This window comes from Cervus elaphus, chromosome 4 (assembly GCF_910594005.1).
Source record: "Cervus elaphus chromosome 4, mCerEla1.1, whole genome shotgun sequence".
Classification (NCBI taxonomy): Eukaryota; Metazoa; Chordata; class Mammalia; order Artiodactyla; family Cervidae; genus Cervus; species Cervus elaphus.
Window position 1 is genome coordinate 60,744,284 of NC_057818.1, and position 17,017 is coordinate 60,761,300.

General features: G+C 43.5%; 2 protein-coding genes across 3 annotated transcripts in view; both read left to right on the plus strand.

Annotated features, from left to right (window-relative positions):
- The window catches only part of LOC122689567 (zinc finger protein 665-like), a 119,986-nt gene that overhangs the window by 44,582 nt on the left and 58,387 nt on the right, over positions 1 to 17,017 (plus strand). The gene's annotated exons all lie outside the window — the stretch shown is intronic.
- LOC122689712 (zinc finger protein 160-like) overlaps positions 1 to 17,017 on the plus strand; it is a 35,449-nt gene that overhangs the window by 8,355 nt on the left and 10,077 nt on the right. The window contains exons 3-4 of one of the 2 annotated variants that reach the window (XM_043896370.1): positions 4,582 to 6,882; positions 11,818 to 11,900. In XM_043896370.1, coding sequence (XP_043752305.1) covers positions 11,886 to 11,900 — 15 coding nt within the window. In that variant the 5' untranslated portion in view covers positions 4,582 to 6,882; positions 11,818 to 11,885. The remainder of the gene's footprint in view (positions 1 to 4,581; positions 6,883 to 11,817; positions 11,901 to 17,017) is intronic. The other variant, XM_043896378.1, reaches the window with a different exon arrangement.

The window sequence follows — 17,017 nt, forward strand, 5'->3', positions numbered from 1 at the left end:
TCTTTTCCTCTATTTCTTTGCATTGATCACTGAGGAAGACTTTATTCTCTCTCCTTGCTATTGTTTGGAACTCTGCATTCAAGTGGGTATATCTTCCTTTTCTCCTTTACTTTTTGCTTCCCTTCTTTTCACAGCTGTTTGTAAGCCCTCCTCAGACAGTCATTTTGCTTTTTTGCATTTATTTTTCTTGGGGATAGTCTTGATTCCTGTGCAGTGTCACGAACCTCCATCCATAGTTCATCAGACACTCTGTCTATCTACTGGAGAGAAACCATATAAATGTGATATATGTGGCAAGACCTTTAGTCAAAGTGCAGATCTTGTAGTTCATTGGAGAATTCATACTGGAGAGAAACCATATAAATGTGATATATATATATATTTAATTATTTGAGCTTTCTTAAGAAGATGACTTTACTATTTATGACTTTTCCTGCAGAAGTTTCAAAAGTGTTTTGTTTTATAGCTTTCTTACAGGTATTTCATGATGGTCTCTGAAAAGCAATCAGTTAGATGAAGGGGTTGACTTCATTAGGTGTTCAGTTCAGTTCAGTTCAGTCACTCAGTCACGTCCAACTCTGCGACCCCATGAACTGCAGCACGCCAGGCCTCCCTGTCCATCACCAACTCCCGGAGTCCACCCAAACCCATGTCCATCGAGTTGATGATGCCATCTAACCATCTCATCCTCTGTTGTCCCCTTCTCCTCCTGCCCTCAATCCTTTCCAGCATCAGGGTCTTTTCCAGTGAGTCAGCTCTTTGCATCAGGTGGCCAAAGTATTGGAGTTTCAGCTTCAACATCAGTCCCTCCAATGAACACCCAGGACTGATCTCCTTTAGGATGGACTGGTTGGATCTCCCTGCAGTCCAAAGGACTTTCAAGAGTCTTTTCCAACATCACAGTTCAAAAGCATCAATTCTTTTTTTTTTTTTTTTTTTCATTTATTTTTATTGGTTGGAGGCTAATTACTTTACAATATTGTAGTGGTTTTTGTCATACATTGACATGAATTAGCCATGGATTTACATGTATTCCCCATCCTGATCCCCCCTCCCACCTCCCTCTCTACCCGATCAAAAGCATCAATTCTTTGGCACTCAGCTTTCTTTATAGTCCAACTCTCACATCCATACATGACCACTGGAAAAACCATAACCTTGATTAGACAGACCTTTGTTGGCAAAGTAGTGTCTCTGCTTTTCAATATGCTGTCTAGGTTTGTCATAACATGATAATCTCTAGTTCCATGCATGTACCTGCAAATGGCATTCTTTCTTTCTTTTTTTATGCAGGAGTTAATGTTTCATTCCGGCTTCCCTGATAGCTCAGTTGGTAAACAGTCTGCCTGCAATGCAAGAGACCTGGGTTTGATCCCTGGGTTCAGAAGATCCCGTGGAGAAGGGAAAGGCTACCCACTCCAGTATTCTGGCCTGGAGAATTTCATGGACTTTATAGTCTGTGGGATCGCAAAGAGTCGGACACGACTGATATTCTTGTAAATATGTACCACATCTTCTTTATCTGTTCCTCTGTTGCTGGGCATTTAGATTGTTTCCATGCCTTGCCTATTGTAAATAGTGCTGCAGTGAACACTAGGGTGCACTGTCTTTTTGAATTATGGTTTTCTTCAGATAAATGCCCAGGAGTGGGTGTGCAGGATCTGAATCTTTCTTATTTTAACTCTTTTGTTCTGCCAAAGCTGTATTTAGCTTGTTCTCTTTCTCCTTCCTTGAGATGTAAAAATAGTTTCCTGATTGGACTTCTTTTTACTTTCTGTGCTAACCACTTAGCCACGTGCATGTGTGTGTGCTCAATTGTGTCTGACTCTTTGCATCCCATAGACTGTAGCCCATCTGGCTCTTATGTTCATGGGATTTCCCAAGAAAGAATACTTAAGTGAGTCGTCATTTCATGCTGTGGCTCCACAGCATGTGGGAATTTCTGGACCAGGCATTGAGCCCTCGTCTCCTGCATTGGCAGGCCGAATCCTTATCACTGAGTCACCAGGGAAGTCCCAGAAATAATTGGGAATGCACACTACATGGTGGCATTTTTTGTTTGTTTGATAAACTGGAAATTTCATACATTCGATCCCCAACATTTTTGTTCTTGTTACTTTGAAGTCACCGAAAGCACAAGATGGAACCAAACCCAAAGTTTGGTCTGGATACTGGAACAGATGATATGTTATGAGAATGTTTGTTAACTGATGAACCTTTCTAGTTGGAGCACTATAGACTTCCAACCTGATGGGAATTTCTCAGCCTGCCCAGATAGGCATCATAGAAAGCGGTTGGTTTTAAAGTCTAAAGGTATCAATAGTCAAACATCGGAAAAACCAGTGAGACTGTTTAACAAAACACTGAATGTTTACTCATGATATCAATTTGTTAATTCCTTTTCCTGCTGTACAGATGTGTTCCATTGTTCTACATGGTTGTTGAAGATGGTAGTAAATTACTATTTATCTGTTTTACTAAACAGAAAAATTACTATTTACTATCTGTTGCCTAAGACATTTTTACGCTAGCCTAATGAACAGTAATGTTTGGAAATATTTAGTATTAATAAATACTAAATAGAAGTCCAGTTTTCCAAAGGATATTAAAATGTTGATGTAACATTAGAAAATTAATAAGTGTGCTCCATAGTTCCTTGTCAGCTATAGTAGAATTTCCTTTTTGTTGAGTTTTTAATTTTGTGATGGTGTTTGCCATACCTCAGCATGAATCGGCCATAGGCATTCGTGTGTCCCCTCCCTCCTTCCCCACGCTATCCCTCCAAGCTGTCACAGAGCAGTGGCTCTGGATGCGCAGTCACATATCAGACTCCCACTGGCTATCTATTTTGCATATGGTAATAGATATGTTTCAATGCGATTCTCTCAAATCATGCTACCCTATTTCTTTTGTTTTTTCAAGTTTTTCCTTAGCGTTCTTTTTTCTGTCCACATGTTGTGACCGAGATTTAAAGTTTAATTTACATTTCTTCTCTGCCTTCCACTAACAAATACATAAGGCAGTGGGTTATTTTGAGACTTTTGTCATGTGAAAATGCACATAAGACAATGACAGGGAACACAGTAGCTGCCCTATAAACATGAAGAAAGTTCCTTTAGGACTTGAGTTCACTCAGTTATATACATAGAAATATTTATAAATAGTGCAAAGTTGGTGATAATTTTGGTGAAAATAAGTTGGAATGTCTTCTCAAGATGTTATTTGGTAGTCTCCTTTGTTGTCCACATCTGACAGAGCTTTTGGAAACAGACAGCAAAGAAAAGAGAGGATATATAATTTTTAAACAAAAATTAAAACTGCCTAATTACCATCAAATGATCTAGTAATTTTTGACATTCCATTATGTTGAGGAAGTATTCACTTGTATATTATGATGTAAACAAGTTTTTCTCAAAAGCATTTGAAGCTACTTCATCATAAGTATGGAACAGAAACAGTTTCTATAAAGAAGAACGCAGTTCTCATTACAGGAAATATTTTCTCTCTTCTTTAATAACTTTTAAGTTTTATTTTTGGCTGTGCTGGGTCTTCACTGTGCCCCAGGCTTTTCTCTCCTTGTGTCGAGCAGGGGCTATAAATTCTGTACATAAAATACAGAAACGTGGCTGGTGTTTGGTCGGAGACTGGCATTCTGAATCTCCTTGTCTTGGTCTGCCCAGATCACTCAATGTCTTTTTTTTTCTTTAGGCTGTGCTGAGCCTTTTTTGCTGCACGTGGGCTTTCTCTAGTTGCAGCAAGCAGGAACCACTAATTGCTGCGCTGGCTTCTCAATGCTGTAGCTACTCTTGTTGCAGAGCATAAGCTTTGGAGCACCCGCTCAGTACTTGTATTGCTCGGGCTTAGTTGCTCCAAGGCACATGGTATCCTCCCAGACCAGGGATCAAACCTGTGTCCCAGGCATTGGCATGGTGGATTCTTTATCACTGGACCACCAGGGAAGTGTCATTGAGTGGCTTTCAACTAAGCAAATCCCACTGTCTTTCAGCCAGGATCCTCCTGTGTCTTTTAACCATTAATACCCTGCCAAATAAAATTTGGGGTCATCACCGCATAACTGGGAGATCTGAAAACCAGGAGAGACTCGCCTAAACTTACCTGGACTTCCTGAGGAGGAGGATGGGCCCAAGAGGCTGTTGCTGATTTACCAAGGCTACTATGTCTGAAGCTCAGAACGGTACCTGTTTTTCTCCAGCCTGCATTCCCCTCAGGGTGCATTGTCGTTGGGCCGCTGCAGTGACTAATGAGGTTGATCTTTGAAGAAGTGGAATGTCAAGATATTTTCCTCCTTACAGGAGTTACTATGAGGTGTTACTAAGAGCTGTGTGTTTCACATTCCAGGTTGTCACCCCTACACAAAGCCAGTTCTTGTTTACTTAAACTGCTTAAATTAATTCTAATTGGAGGAATATTTCTGGGTCCAGCCACCACCGCACATCAACCCCCACCCACCCCCCCCACCCCCCCACCGCCAGCCCGGCCACCACACCAGGTTTCATTTCCCAGACTTTCCAACGCAATTATCCCACAGAATATTAAGTTTTTACTTTAAAACTGTTACAGTTATGAGGAATCAATGATGGAACACAAGACGGGAAAGACCCTCAGGTACTTCTAAACCCTGACAAGATACCTGGGAACCACAGGAAGAACACAGCAGGTGTCCGCTCGGCCCCGCCCCTCACACGCCCAGGCGCAGGCGTGTGTCCTACGCCCCGCCCCTCCCTGTTCTGGTACCAGTGGCTGAGGAGTTTCCGGTCTCCGCTTAGATGCAAGCCATTCTGCAGCAAATTCCCGAAGCCGAGACTTGGTAGGTGCGGCCGACCATTGGGAACCTGAGGTACTTGTTTCTTTTTGTTTTTGTTGTTAAGCTGCGCCTGTGGGGTCCCCTCTCCTCCCTATCCGTGGTCTCCAGTCACTTCGCACCACTCTATTCCCCGACCCCTTCCTCTAGCGGAAATAAATTCGGTTGTTGCTGTGAGAGGCCCAGGGTCTGATTTCCTCTCGAGGTAAGATCCTGAGGTAACACATACAGTACATGAAATATGTAGTAATTTATAAGGAAAAGGTCATTTTAATTTTGACGTGGCACTTGATAATTTTATAACTATCAAATCACGTGTTCAGAAACTAGTTCAGAATTTCAGCTTTGGGACTGGTGCTGGAGCTGGAGTTCGTTCTTGAGTGTTAGGGAGGCGTATTACTGTCCTTTCTGTTTTATATGACCATGGTAGTAAATTGACTACAAAGACTCTTCATTTCAGGAGGTTATTTTCAGTGATGCTGGTTAGTTGTATGAGCATTAGAATCAAAAAGAAATATAAAATGTTCGCAGTGCTCAGTCAGATGTCTTTGAGCTCCCCACGGACTGTAGCCTGCCAGGCTCCTGTGTCCGTGGGATTTCCCAGGCAAGAATACTGGAGTGGGTCGCCGTCAGGTCGCTCAGTCCTCTCGGACTCTTGGCAACCCTATGGACTGCAGTAGGCCGGGTTGCCTGCCCTTCACCATCTCCAGGACTTGCTCAAACTCCTGTCCATTGAGTCCGTGGTGACATCCAACCATCTCATCCTCTTTTCCACCTGCCTTTGATCTTTCCCAGCGTCAGGGTCTTTTCTAATGGAAAGAAACATTAGAGATGTAATGAGTGTGATAAATTCTTCAGTGTACTTTCAAGCCTAACTTGCCATCAGATGATGTACAGAGGTGAGAGCCCTTGAAAATACAATTGAGGTTGCAGTGCTTTCAGCAGTGGTTCACATCTTATGCTTCATGAGAATATTCACACTGGATCGAGCACAGATGATATTAATGTGGTCAGGCCGTTGAAAATCTACTCATTCTAAAAGAGTTCATCACCAGTGCCAGGAATGTGAGCAACCTTTTCTCATTGGTCCCCCTTGCACCAGTAGTCAAGTTGTTTGTACTGCACCAAACAGTACTAATGTACTGAAGTTTGAATAGCTTTTAGGTTGTGCCTTAGATTTACCAAATACTTCATGATTTAAATTGCGGTGGATATGGCGAAGCTTCATGTTATTGTTCCTTTATCACTAGATGGCAGAATATTTATCGTGAAGAGAAAGCACACAGATGTAAAATGTGTCGCAAGGCTTTTACCCAAAGATCACAAGTTGGGGAACATCCTGGAGCCACACATCCCAAATGCAATAAGTGTGGGAAAACCTTTACATTGAGTTCAGGGATTAGGACTTGAGCAATCTGATCATGAAAATGTTCAGTTTCTGACCATGAAGCCTAGCCATGATGAAAGCTCAGTTTATGAGTCTTTGGGATGGACTGGATACAGATCCCAGGTGCCAAGTCCTAGTGATGGGAGCTTCTGATCATGTTGAGGATTTTGACTCAGCTATGAGGAAATGAATGCCTTCGAGATTTCATATTAAACAGCCTGCTCTGAAACAAACCTAAGTGTGAGAGTTGGCTACAGAAGTGCATCTAAGAAGATATTGCTAAGATAGATAGATCTTGACATGTGTTTTTGAAAATAACGTGTAATCTGCTGTTTTTGAATGTTCTGAAAATGTTGATTAGATCCCATGTTTTGATGGGGGTATGGAGTTCATCCACAAATCCCAAATCTTCGGAAGACTGTATTTTTCAGACTTTGTTACCCACATTTGAGAGAACGCTGTTGTCGTTCACTTGGACAGTCATGTCCGACTCTTTGCAACCCCATGGACGGCAGCATGCCAGACTTCCCTGTCCTTCACCATCTCCCAGAGCTTGCTCAACCTCATGTTCATTGAGTCCGCGGCTCTAATACCAAAAGCGATTTCACACGGGCCGGAAGTTGGAGAGCGCAGAGCCGAGGTCCCCGAGCGGCGCCTAAGGTTTCCTTCTAGGGTAAGTTTGCAGGCCCGTTCCGCGCCACCCCCCCGCCCCCCCCAACGCCGGCTGACTCGTCCTCAGGGTATGGGAATTCTCAGCGACCTGAAAACCCTGGCATCCGGTGCTTGGCCCGGAATAAACGCTGCCGCTGCCGTTTCGGCCCAGGGTTTTCGTTTGGGTTTTAAGTGTTTCTGAGGCGGTTTCGGCCCTGGTCAAAACACGTAGACACTGCCTCCAGCGACATTTTCCTCCTTAAAACCGTTTTTTACCTCTGGCCTCGCCAGGTAAAGCCCTCTCTTAGGAGTTGGAGTTGCGCCCCTCCCCGCCGCGTCGCCTTCCCTACCGCTGGAGGCAGAGCCAGTCGCCCCCGCTCCCGGAGAGCCCGCGCCCTCTCCCCAGTCCTGGGATTCAGGAGAGCCCGACCCGCTCCTGAGACCCCTTCCCTCGCAGCTCCTCTGTCCTCGCATCTCCTAGGCCTCTGCTTGTGCCCCGCAGGGCCCCCCTTTCCTGTCAGCCTGTCCCCTCACCCCGCGTAGGTAGGTGACCTGGGTACCTTTTTGACTGCTGCGCAAATGAGGAAGGATGGGCTGGTTTGACCTGGAACCTTCCAACAGAGCCTCTCTATTCATGATGAAAAAGATTGCTCAGATTCTATTTCTAAGCTGACCTCTTAGAATGTTTCTTGTACCAGTGGATAGATATGTGTAATTCTGTATTTTTAAAATATTTTACTGCAATCTTATAATAAAGAATTACCTGCTTGGTATCAGTTTGACCCAATCTTGAAAGAAAAATTTCTTTTGCTTAGATACATGACAGATGTTCCTGGTGTTAAATGGAATGGGCAATAAGGACAAACCTGGCCCGCTTGCCCTTCACCCTCCCGTTTCATTATTCAGTTATACCCGGTTCTCTTCACTCAGCTCAGACCTTCTCATAAAGAGCATCTCTCTGGGCCTGAGGGAGCCCACTTGTAACATGGAGATGAGAGACTAGACCGGAAACTCTGAGCGTGAGCAACACTGACCCCTGAAATGATTAGCCAAAGTGGCTGTGTGTCTGTGTGTGGCAGTTCTGGTTTGGAGGGAGTATCTGGTGGTAATTAGAATTTTAATTAGATCCCAGTCCTCCCTGAATGAAAAACGAAAAGGAAAACTGTAGGATGTAGGCAGGATCACAGGCTTAGAATCAGATGACTTCTATGAATAAGGTTAAATCTGAAGGGAGATTTTTTTCATGTCCTGACATTCAGACCTCGGCTGGCCTTCATTTGTTCTTGGGACTAAAGCTTGACTCCTCGCTGTGGCTCCACAGCCCTCTGTCAAGCTCAGGGCCCTGTCAGTGTCTCCAGCCTCATCCTGAGAGCTGACCTTTTGCTCATGGTTAAGCCTGTCGTGGTCTCATTTACCTTTTCTCTGTTTCCAAATACCAAAACCATTTCTGTCTGACATGGTAGTTTCTCACCTTCCAGTCACCCTGGCTCAGGCCCTTTGTCTCCCTTCAAGTCTAGGCTCAGAGGTCTCCCCATCCCCTCCTAAGAGTCTCTCTCATGTTCCCCAGGTTTATTGCCTCTGTATCAGTTGCCATCAGCAGAGATTCTTGCCCTTCTTCATGGGTTATTTTGAGTCCTTCCTGGTTCCCCTCTTTTTAGGGCTCATAGTGTTCCTCTTCTTCCCAGCATGGTTGCAGTACCTGATCCTGGAAATGTCTTTAGATGACAGGACTATGGGTTGGGCTGAATAATCCTCAGGGAAGACCAAGAGAACAGGGCAGGTGATGAAGATGTTTCCCATGTTCTAGACACTTCAGCTGTAATTGATCTTTACCCCATGTGACTACTTAATTACTCAAAAGAAGAGCCAAGAAATATAGGAAATCCTGAAAAGCCCTACAGAACTGGTGTCCTCAAGCAGTGGGCTAAGATATCCCCCTGTTTCGTCTGCTGTGTTTAGTCCTCTGTAGCCCCCAGATCTAAGCTCTCTCCATCCAGGGACCAGTCATCATCGTGGACAGCAGCGTTGCCATCTAGGAGTTCATGTGCTCAGTGTCAGCGATTGTGATTTCAGAGCGCTGAGGATGAGCAGAAAGCCAAAACCTAACGGGGCAGGAAGGAGATGTTGGCCCCGCCCCGCCCCCAAAGAGCTAGAATATCTTCCAAGTAGATGTGGATGGAGAGAATAGGAGATAGACCTGGAGACCCTTGAATTGAGATTTCCTCATCTCAAATCCCTTTCTTTGTACCTGGACTCCATAATGTCCCCAGGTGGTGGCAGACTTTCCCAGGAGGGCCAGTTTCTTGATTTTCATCCTGAATGTGAGTGTCCTTTGGGTGGTAGCTCGTGTGCACTCCTCTTGTGATCCCCTTTGCCAAAGGCCCCTGTGCACTTTAGTCTTGCTTAGTCCAGTCATGCAGGGAGGAGAGGTGGACAAACGGGGAAAGCGGAGGGAGCCTGGTGGGGTCTGCTGGAGGCTTGTGGCAGTTCTTGGCGGCATCCAGGTGAGCCCAGTGAATGGAGCGTGCGCCCATCCCAAGTGTAGTTACAGGGACAAGGGGTGTGTGGATCTGTTGGAAAAGAATGTCTCAGTTCAGGCTGGAGAACCTGGAAGTGGGTTTGTTGGAGAACCGACATGGAATAGTTTGAGCTGTTCTAATGCTTTAGCTCATATTCCCTGGGACAGCAATACTGAGGCTGAGATTTGCCTGCACAGGTTTGATTGGATAACTCATGACCACCCGTGAGCAACAATAAAAGACGTGGAATTGGGCCCAGAGAAGTCTTTTCCACTGTTAGAACTGTGGCCTGGGCTGATGCCACAGATACCTGTGGGTGCAGGAGGCTGGGAGCCTTGGGCTTGGGCTGGTTCTAGCAGGTGCCCCCATCATCCACTCCACTCACTGGCTTTTGTTGGCTCTTTAGCAGGCAGGCACCGTAGAGTAACAGGGAACATCTCAGGTCATTGTTTTGTATCAACTTTAGTGTCATTGTGTACTTGGGGTTGCTGGTGAAGAAAGTTTCATGTGCATTTGGAAAGATGCCAGGAGAATCTGGAGTGTTTCCTTGGAAGATGCTGAGGTCTCACTGGGCCCTGTGCATCATTGGAATCATCCCTCTTTTTCACACTCTTTGGAGATTTCGGTGTTTGACCTGGCTCACTCACTGTAAATGAAAATATGGTGTCTTGTGTTTGTGGATCCTTGGGTGCCCTCTTTTGTATTTTGTCTCATGCATGAATTAGCAGGGCTTGAAATGCTTTGTGTTGGTATTAGAGGGTTTGAGGCTCATTATGGGCTCTGTGGACACTCTGTTGGAGACCATGAAAGTTTGTAAGTTTGTTAGAGTCCCGCTGGGGAATTAGGAGTACTAAGGTTAAGATCGCAGAATGCTTGTTATAAGGTGGTCCTGCTCGGTAGGGCTCTCTGGGCCCAACCTGAGAAGAGTCATAAAGTCCTGTGACGCAGGGGAAGATGGCTGCGAGAATCAGAGGACAGGGATGCCACACGGATCTGCAGCCCGGAGGCTCATCCTTTAGAAGATGAAGCTGCAGCTTTCTTGCTGCTAGGCCAGTGCCGGGTTCTCTGTTATCCACTACTGTCCCTCCCAAAATAAGTAAACACGGAGGCACAGTACAGAAAACACAGAATCTTAACTGCACTGTTGGTGGTAATGAAAATGGTACTGCTGTGTTGGAAAAGAACATGGAAGTTCCTTAAGAAATTAAGATAGAAGAGGCCTACAGTCTGTCAAACCCATTTCTGACAGATATTCAAGGGAAAAGCGATCAGTTTTTCAGGGATATGTCTGCAGTGTCATGAGTGTGACAATTTGCAGTAGCCAAGGCATAGACACAGGCCAGATGTCTCTTAACAAAAGAATAGGTAACAAAAGTGTGGTGTAGAAATATTTATTAAATACTGTATGTTCATGAACTACTTTTTCTCTATATATAAATATAAACATCAAGGATCCTGTATTTATGCCAAAATGAATGAACCTAGAGAACATTATGCCAAGTTAAATAAGCCTGACAAAGGAGGACAGTTACTGTATGTGGAAACTAGAATTGTCAAACTCATAGAGCCATCGCATAATAAGGCTGTTACCAGGAGCTGGGTGGAGGGGGAAATGGGGCACTGTTAGTCAAAGAGTAGAGATTTTCAGTTGTAAACTAAGTAAGTTCTGGGGATCTGAGGTAATGCATGCTGCCTGTAGTATTTCTATATATTTGAAATTCACCCAGAGAGAAATAATACAGTGTACTCATTGGTGGAACTGTAACTTACTTGACTATAATAATTATTCAGTGTATGAATCTCTCACATGATCACTTTGTACACAGTACATTTATAGCATTTTTGTTAGTTACACCTGAGTAAGGCTGGGAAAGAAAAAGAGAGTTGGGGTGCTTTTCTCCTCTGAATGGTGCTCAGTCCAGGCTTCACGTTTCATTGATGAGGCATTTTGCATACCCATGTCTTGTACCCTCTGACCCGAGATTCCCGTTCAGGTAGTTTGTGTTGGTCCACAGCTCGAGAATGTTTAAGATGCCCCAGTTCATTCCAGTCTGGATCCCTCACTGAGCATCAGGACTGTGAGTCCTCTCATTCCTGAGGGCTGAGATCTGGGCTGAGGAGGGGGTGCTCTGTTCTGAGTGGGGATGGATCAGGGCCTTCGGTGTGACCTGAAGGAGAATGCCTGGTCAGCGGAGGTGCCCCCAGCTGCTGTGTGCTGAGTCCTCACCAGGAGGGGAGTGTGATCCGAGGGAAAGTGTGGGAAAGTCCTGTGTTGGTCTCTCTGTGGGAGTTGCCTGTCCTGAGTCCCTCCTGAGACAGTGGGCACAGGGGGCTGTGTGTTCCTCATGGTGAGGGCTTCCCTGTGTGTGTGGTTGGGGCTCAGGAAGGGGATGTGTTGACTCTAAGCATTAAACAGCATGTTTTCACTTTCATGATAGACCTCTGAAGACTTGTGTTGCCTGAGGAAGCCCTGAAGTTGAGGAAGAGGACAGAACAGGAGTCAGGCATGGCTCTTTCTCAGGTGAGGTCATATTCAGCCTGTCCTTCCTGAAATGCCCTTCTCTGGACTCGCTAATCGTGTCTGACTCTGGAGTGTCCTGTCTGACTCCTGTACACGCACACTCACCCGGGCCCTTCCCGCAGGGCCTGTCGTCTCCACTCAGATCCCGTGTCCCCATGAGCCGGTGACCTGGCCCTTGTGAGGAGGTTCCCCTGGGCACCGTCCTAGGCAGGGCTTCTCACCCACGGGTTGGAGACGGGGTCTCAGTGTTGTTGGGCAGCAGGGATTGCTTAGGGCCCATCTGGATGTGCTGTCTGCTCTGTCAACCAGGGTAAGGAAACTGCCCATGGAAGTCAGGTATTAATATGCACAATAGCTGGTAAAATCTGGGAATCAGATCAATTGAGACTGTCCTTTCCCTTTTGTGTATCTTGACATCCTTGTAAATATACCTTACATATACACAAAGCATTATTTCTGAGTACTGTGTTCTGTTCAGTTGGTTTATTTGTCTGTTTTTATACCAGCACCACATCACCTTATTACCTTGTAAGAGGTTTTGAAATGGAAAGACCTCCATCTTCCTTCTTCAGGAGTTTTGCTGTTTGCTCTTTGAATAGTTCTGTGACTTTCACCATGTTTTATTCTGCTTCTACATAGATTGCCATGGCAGCTTTGATAATGAGTTAATTGGTTGATTGATCCTTTGTGTGGTTATTAAAGAATCTTTTTTGATATAGCATGTTTCTTTTGTAATCTTTATGTTTTTTACCTATGAAACTTTGTCTTTTGGGAAAGAAGATAAATTTACTTCTTTTTCAATTTGCTTATGTTGAACTGTAGTGCAGAGTGTGCATCCTTGCCGTCTGGACCTCAGAGGAAAAGCTTTCATTCTTTCCCCATTGCTGTGCTCTTTTCATAATGGCATTTCTTATGTTGATGTTGCTATAATTTATTGTTTGTAGCTTGTTGAGTATTCCATCTTGAAAGGTTGTCAAATTTTTGTCAAATTGTGTTTTCTGCATGGAGATGATCCTGTTTTTTTCTTCCCTTTAGTATGTTAATGTATTGTGTCATATTGATTTTTGTATGTTGACTTCTCGCCTTATGTGAATAAAATCCACTTGGTCATGGTGTCAGATCTTTTTATTTATTTATTTAAATTATTTTAAGTGAAGGATAATTGCTTTACAGAGGTTGTTGTTTTCTGCCAAATACCAACGTGAATCAGCCACAGGTATACATATGTCCCCTCCCTCCCATCTTCCTCCCTATCCCGCCCCTGTAGGTTGTTAGAGAGCCCCTGTTGGAGCTCCGTGAGTCATTCAGCAAATTCCCATTGGCTCTCTACTTTACATATGGTGACGTAAGTTTCCAAGTTACTCTCTCCATACATCTCACCCTCTCCTTCCTCCCCTCCCCCCTCCGTCTGTTCTCTCTGTCTGTTTCTCCAGATCTTTTTAATACGTGTTCAAGTTGGTTTGCAAGTATTTTAATTTTGCATGAGTATTCGTCAGGGGTATTGGTTTCTAGTTTTCCTTTCTTGTGTCTTTGGGAGATCAGCAAACTATTAGAATCATGCTTGCTCCATAGAATTAGCAGGATTAGTGGTAATTCTTTTGTAAATGTTTGGTAGAATTTGGTCCTGTATTTGTCTTAGATGTTTGTGACTACTTTTTAAATCTCTAGTTATAATGGGCTTCCCTAGTGACTCATATCATAAAGAATCTGCCTGCAGTGCAGGAGACCCAGGTTCTATCCCTGGGTTGGAAGATTCCCTGGAGAAAGGAATGGTCCAGTATTATTGTCTGGAGAAATTCCATGGACAGAGGAGCCTTGTGGGCTACAGTCCATGAGGTCACAAAGTGTCAGACATGACTGAGTGGCTAACGCTTTCAGTTTCAGCAGTCTCCATTTTTTAATTTCTTAATAAGTAAAATAGTTTTTATGTTTCTGAGAATTTGGCAATATCTCCTATATTCTGTCATTTATAGACAATATTGGTCATAGTACTTCCTTATCTTTAGAAACTTTCTTTGACCTCAGTTGTAATCACTCCTGTTTCATATCTGTTTTTAGTTGTTCGAATCTTTTTTTCTCTTTTCCTTAGTCTAGGTGGGGGTTTTCCTATCCAGGTTTTTCAAAACATCAACTCTTAGTTTGTTGAGTTTTACGTTTTTCTATTTTCTATTTCATCTCTGGTTTAATCTTCGTTATTTACCTATTTCCTTCTGCTAAACCTCTGTTTAGTTTGTTTCCCATTTTCTGCTTCCTGGAGGTCTAAAAATAGATTTCAGATTTAAGGTCTTTTCTCTTTTCTACTGTAAGCATTTAACAGTCAGACTTTCCTTGTAGTAGTCTTCTTTGTGTGTTATAAATTTTGTACTGTTGGCTTTTCATTTTCATCCATCTATTTAAGATTTTCCATGTGATATTTTCTTAGACCCATTGGTAGTGTAAGAGGAAGTTGTTTAATGTCCACATTTAGGGAATTTTCTTTTTTACTTGTGTTTATTTCATTGTTGTTAGGGAAGACACTTTTATAGTATCAGTCTCTTAAAATTGTTAATTTTGAGCTAACATGTGGTCTCTCATAGAGAATGTTTTATGTGTCCTTGAGATGCATGTGTTTTCATACTTTTGTTGGGCCCTGTGATCTGTACATGCCTGTTCAACTGGAGCGTTGAAATCTTGTACTATTCCTGTGCCACTATTTCTGTCTTCCTTTCCCTTAATGTTTGCTTCATTTTTCTGAGATATCTAATGTTAGATGTATATATATATTTACTTGTTACAGCTTTTTGGCAAATTGACCATTTTATCATGATACAATATTTATCTCATTGCACTTGTTTTTTCTTCAGTTTATTTTGTCTGATATAAGTCTCCCCTGCTCTCCTTAGGATGGACTGTGTTTTCCCATCCTTTCCCTTTTCAGCTTTCCATGTCCTTAGGTTAGTGAGTACTACCTGTTTCAACTCTCTGACAAACTCTGTGTCTCTTGCCCTGTGTTTTTGCTCCTGTTACTTCTTCTAGTGGCCCCTGCTCATGGGCATCCTATCCTGGTGAAAGACAGGCACCCTGGACAGCTCCTTTCATGCCAGTGTAATTTCAGAAGGAATGTATTGAATGTTTCCTTCCCATCCTGATGTTTCTTGAGATAGTTTTGCTTAATAACTATATTTTTTTCCATATTCTTTGTGCCATGATTTTTATTCTCCAAGAAGTTTTTTTACTTTACTCTTGTGATAATTTTTTTTATCATAATCTAATGACTCTTCTAATTTCAAATGACTGTTTTATTAATGGACAAAAAAGGAAAGAAAGTCTTTGGCTTCTATTAATACCTTGCTATGTAAATTTAAATGAATAAAATTGTATTTGTATTTTTGTATATGGTAATTTTATTATAAATTGAGTTCAAGTATTCTCTTTTCTTAAAATGTTTTTACCAGTTTTCTTTCGGTAGCCTAGTATAGAATCCTGTTGACAAACTAAACTGAGTACAAAGTATACATTTTTATCATCTGAAAGATGCTGAAATACATGTGAATAAAATACAAGATGATATAAAATTGTCCAAAATTCATCAAGAGACGAATCCTCTCATTTCAGTTAATTTTTTATAGATATATATGCATGCATGTGCAAGTCTGTGGTTTACATAGAAGACATCATGATTTGAAAACTACACATTACCTTTTTTTTCAGTTGAAATTATGTTATCAGTATAATCTGTGGCCTTGAAATTTTCTAAACAATCCTGTTAGCGTTTTAAGTAGTAAGTTGCTAACAGTTGTGTTTCTGTATCCACGTCTATAATGACCTTTCATGCCATTCCACATTGTTCACCTTGGACTTTTTTTTCACATTAATACAATATTTATTTGCTTTCCTTCTGTCAAACCCTGAGCCCACCACTGTCCCCAGGCTGCCTGGGGAGTTACAGAAAAGGGAACACACAGGGCAGACACAGGAGAAAGAACTGTGGGAGGTGGAAGCAGCTCCTTCACGTCGTGAGGAAGATGAGCTAGACCACCATCAGGCCAAAGAGCCCCATGGCCTTTGAGAGGGCCAAGCCCAGGGCGCAGACGAGCTGCTGTTTCAGAGAAGGGTTCCTGGGTAGCAGTGATGACGCTCCCGCACACGGTCCCACCTCCAGCCCTGGACCCAGCCTCCCCTGCTGTGGCCGCTCCAGCTCCAGGGCACTTGGCTTCTGTGTCAGAGCCCCGTGAAATGGCGCTGGTTTGGAAGCTGCGGCTAGGAATGAGTGAGATGGTCCGGGACCCGGGGCTGCCACGCTGCCGTGGCCCTCATCGGTCAGTGTCTCCGGTCCTTCACCACCGCGGACAGTGATCACTCAGCAGGCGGAGGTTCTCCCGATAAGGGAGGGGGTGGAGACGAATTCGGCGCAGGCGTCCATTTTCAGGGGATGAAGGCCCGGGGCCTGAGAGCTGCTCCCCCTGCAGAGAAGACAGAGGGGCAGGGAGGAGGCTCACCTTGGACTTCTTTCAAGTTTTCTTTAGGAGCCCTGTGTCAAAAGACTTTTAATGTTCTCCATATTACTTAACTGTTAGATGCTTAAGCTTCAGTTGCTGAGCCCGTCTCTGAGTTCAGGTGCTTCGTGTAACATTTCTAACCTTTTGATCTGAGTCGAGTTTCTCAGCGTGTCTGTGACACGGTTTTTCTTCTGTAAGGTGGGAACAGATCGTTCTTCAATGAGCTATTATACTGATGACAGGTTCTTTCCTGTAAAGTACTTATTTAATGTTTAGAGTAACACTACAGTAATTTAGAGCAACAGGAAGCCTTCAGACACTTTTGTTCCTTGCTGCTGTTTTCAACGTCATAACTGAAAATTTTGACCTTTTCATTAAAAGTGCTGTGGACTTCATCATCTCTGAAGACACCACTCATGGTGTACCTCATCTGGATAATGAATTGCACTCACTGGGTAGAACGTAATATCTGACACTTCTGTATAGCCAATACAGTGTTGAGTTTTATTTATATATAGTTCATGGATTTTGAACAATGATGAAAAATCCATATTAATTGGAGGATCGCATGAGGTCTTATGAAAAAGCATAAGAAATTAAAATCAGAGATCCATATTTTCTCCAGATACCCCTGCATGG